Here is a 3,582-nt window from a genome sequence, read left to right on the forward strand (position 1 = left end):
GGTCGGGACGTTTGACACGTGAATAGGTATTTATAGCAACCATTTACCAAATAATTGAATTTATAAACACCCCATCTGTACAACTGAGTTATTCATTCACACTTTAAGAATCTGAACTACAAAAAGACCTCTTGCGCTTCTCCTTGCATGCATGGTATTCTCTATTTTACTTACCATAGGTACAAGAGGTAAGAAGATCGGTCCCCACTTTCATCAACATATTTCCCACAAACCAATATGAGAAGTCACCCACTTTAGATTCTAAAAATTACACCTTTTTCCAATGGGAATAGATGGGGGAAATGGTAGAAGATCTCATCCCAAAATGAGGTAAATATATCTTCCTCGTATTCAAAAAAAAATATCACGCTACAACATAGAAGGGCGAAGGCCTGTCAGTTAAGGCGAAATTCACAAAGAGAGATGGCAAGTTCGACAATTAGAAGGTAAAAGTTAACAGAAGTCTTATAATGGTGATGCATCTATTATTAGATGTTATCACTGTAAGAAAGAGGGTCATACAAGAAAGGTATGTCCTAATCTCCTGAAAGATCGTGGAGGTAAAGATAATGGCAACATAACCATTTTCAAGATGATTTCCACTCATCTACTGTCCTTATGGTTTCAAGCAGCGACTCAAATAAATAGTGGATTATGGATTTAGATTGTACTTCGTACATGACTCCAAACAAATACTTGTTCGAGGAACTATGTGATCAAGATGGTGGATCTGTATTGTTGAGAAACAACAAAGCTTGCAAGATTGCAGGTGTTTGATCTATGAGTTTCAAGCTCTGTGACGAGTCAATAAGATTGTTGAATAAGGTTAGGTATGTGCCTCATTTGATGAGAAATTTGATTTCTCTTGGTGAATTCGACAAGAAATGATATGTTTTCAAAGGAGAGAAAAGTGTATTAAGAGTAATGAAGGGGTCGAAGGAAGTCTTGAGAGGCGTGAAAAAACAAGGCTTGTATACCTTTGAGGCTGAAGTTGTAAGTGGCTCTGCAGATGTTGCATCCACGAAACCTTTGTCGAAGACAGAAATTTGGAACATGAGATTAGGCCATGTCGGTGAAAGAGGTCTGGTCAAATTAGAGAAACAAAATCTGCTTGGTGGAGACAAAGTCGAAAAGATGAAGTTTTGTGAACCTTGTGTACTTGGAAAATTTTGCAGAGTGATGTTCAACAAAGGTAAACAAAGACCTCATGGATCCCTTGATTACATCCATGTCGATCTTTGGGGGCCTACAAGGTGTCCATCACATTTAGGAGCAACGTATTTTTTATCCAAAGTTGATGAATATTCCATAAAGTTATGGGTATTTATCCAGAAGACTATGGATGAAACTTTTGAGAATTTCAGAAGTTGGAAGACTCTAGTCGAAAATCAGACTGGCGGAAAGGTCAAGAGGTTGAGAACCGACAATGGCCTTCAAGTTTGCAATGAGGCGTTCAGAATTTTTTGTGCAACCTCTGGTATTGCAAGACACATAGTTACTGTAAGTACTTCCCAACAAAATGGTTTGGCTGAAAGTTTTAATTGAACCATTTCGGAAAGCGATTATTATGAGGAGTCAAAATAATACTAAATGGCTGAAAGACATGAATGATGAGATTAAATATCTTCATGATAATAACATTTCAGAGTTGATCGAGAAACCTAAAAGGGCCAAGTTAGTGTGTTGTACGTGGATTTTCAAGGTTAAAGAAGGAATCGAATAAGTGATGTCGAAAAGATACAAGGAAAAATTGGTCGTAAGGGGGTTCACGCAAAAAGAAGGTGTCGACTTCAATGATGTGTTCTCACCTATTGTAAAGCATATATCCATCGGAATGTTGTTAGCTATGGTGGCGAAGTTTGACCTAGAACTTGAACAGATGGATGTCAATACTGCTATCTTATATGGTGATTTAGATGAAACAATCTTGATGAGGCAACCTGAAGGGTATGCAGAAAGGGGAAAGGAATATTATGTGTGCAAGTTGAATAGATCTTTATATGGTATGACACAATATCCTCGACAGTGGAATATGAGATTCGACAAGTTCATGGAACACATAGGTTTCATTAGAAGTCAATTTGACAACTATGTTTACTTCAGATTTCTATCTGGAAATTCATTTGTTATTTTGTTTCTTTATGTGGATGATATTCTCATAGCAAGCAACTATGTTGAGGATGTAATGAGGGGGAAGACTAAACTCAATAAGGAGTCCAACATGAAGGATCTGGAAGATGCATCTAGGATTCTTGGGATTGACATATGGAGAGATAGAAAGCAGTCGAGATTATGCTTATCTCAAGAGACATACTTGAAGAAGATTCTCGAAAAATTTGGTATGTTAAATTCAAATCCTATTGTGACACCAACAAATCCTCAGTTCAAGCTAAGTAAAAATCATTGTCCTAGTACTAAGGTCGAAAGGCCTTGTATGAATAGCATCACATATGCTAACGTAGTAGGTTCTTTGATGTATGTTATAGTTTGTACTAGACCCGACATAGCATATGCAATAAGTCTTGTAAGTAAGTACATGGTGAATCCTGGAAATTCTCACTAGAAAGCATTGAAGTGGATTCTAAGGTACAAAAATGGGTCTCTGAACAAAGTCCTAATTTATGGTGGAGTTTGTGGAGAAGATAGTAGAGTAGTAATCGCGTGGTATGTTGACTCTAATTATGCAGGTTATGGATTTCAAAAAATCAATTTCTGGATATGTGTTCATTATGTTTGGCACAACAATCAGTTGAAAAGCGACGCTTCATAAGGTTGTAGCCTTATCAACCACTGAAGAGGAATATATCATCCTCACTGAAGTTGTTAAAGAAGCATTGTAGCTTGAAGGTTTTGCTAAGGAGTTGAAAATTCAAGGTCAAGTTATCACTTTAAAATGTGATAGTCAAAGTGCTACACACTTGCCAAAGAATTCTTCCTATCATGAGCGAACCAAGCACGTCAATGTGAGGCTGCATTTCATCAGAGGGGTAATCGAGTGTGGAGAAGTCCAAGTGTTTAAGGTTTTGATAGATCACAATGATGCTGATATGATCACCAAGACATTGCCAAGTTGCAAGTTTTTCCACTGTTTGCAGTTGATAAAGGTGCATGAAGAAAGCTAGTTTGTTCTTTGATGTTATATAGTTTGTTCTAAGGTGGATGTTTGTGAGATATTGAATTGAACTCTAGTATTATCGAAGGGTAGCTTCTTGATTTGACAATTCGATAGGTTCATAGTATATCGTCGAAGTTTGTTATCATGTTGTAGTCGAAGTATGCTAGGATTGTTAGCATGTCGAATTGGGCCTATTTGTTATGCCCAATCGTTTAAGTTATCTTGTTATCTATGTTAGCTTGTGTAATTGGCCTGTGTAAAAAAAAAAAATCATTTAGTGTGTTAGTTATCTTATAAATAGCATGCTAGTCTCTCATCATTGCACATTGCAAATTCTAATTAAGGTGAGAGAAGTTATTTGATATTCTGTAACACTTGTAATCTTGTTTCAAAGAGAACGGAAAAGTAGAAGTTTATAACCAATTCATTGTATTCTTCTTGCTTCCCTCTTTCCTATCCTTGTGTGT

At 36.7% G+C, this 3,582-nt stretch overlaps 1 protein-coding gene across 1 annotated transcript in view; it reads left to right on the plus strand.

Annotated features, from left to right (window-relative positions):
• Nucleotides 1-1,726: 1,726 nt before the first annotated feature.
• Nucleotides 1,727-3,582, plus strand: part of LOC131650721 (uncharacterized) — a 24,277-nt gene continuing 22,421 nt past the window's right edge. Inside the window, exon 1 of the mRNA XM_058920420.1 lies at nucleotides 1,727-1,907. Within this exon, the coding sequence (XP_058776403.1) occupies nucleotides 1,727-1,907 (181 nt within the window). The remainder of the gene's footprint in view (nucleotides 1,908-3,582) is intronic.

This window comes from Vicia villosa, linkage group LG2, assembly GCF_029867415.1.
Source record: "Vicia villosa cultivar HV-30 ecotype Madison, WI linkage group LG2, Vvil1.0, whole genome shotgun sequence".
NCBI lineage: Eukaryota > Viridiplantae > Streptophyta > Magnoliopsida > Fabales > Fabaceae > Vicia > Vicia villosa.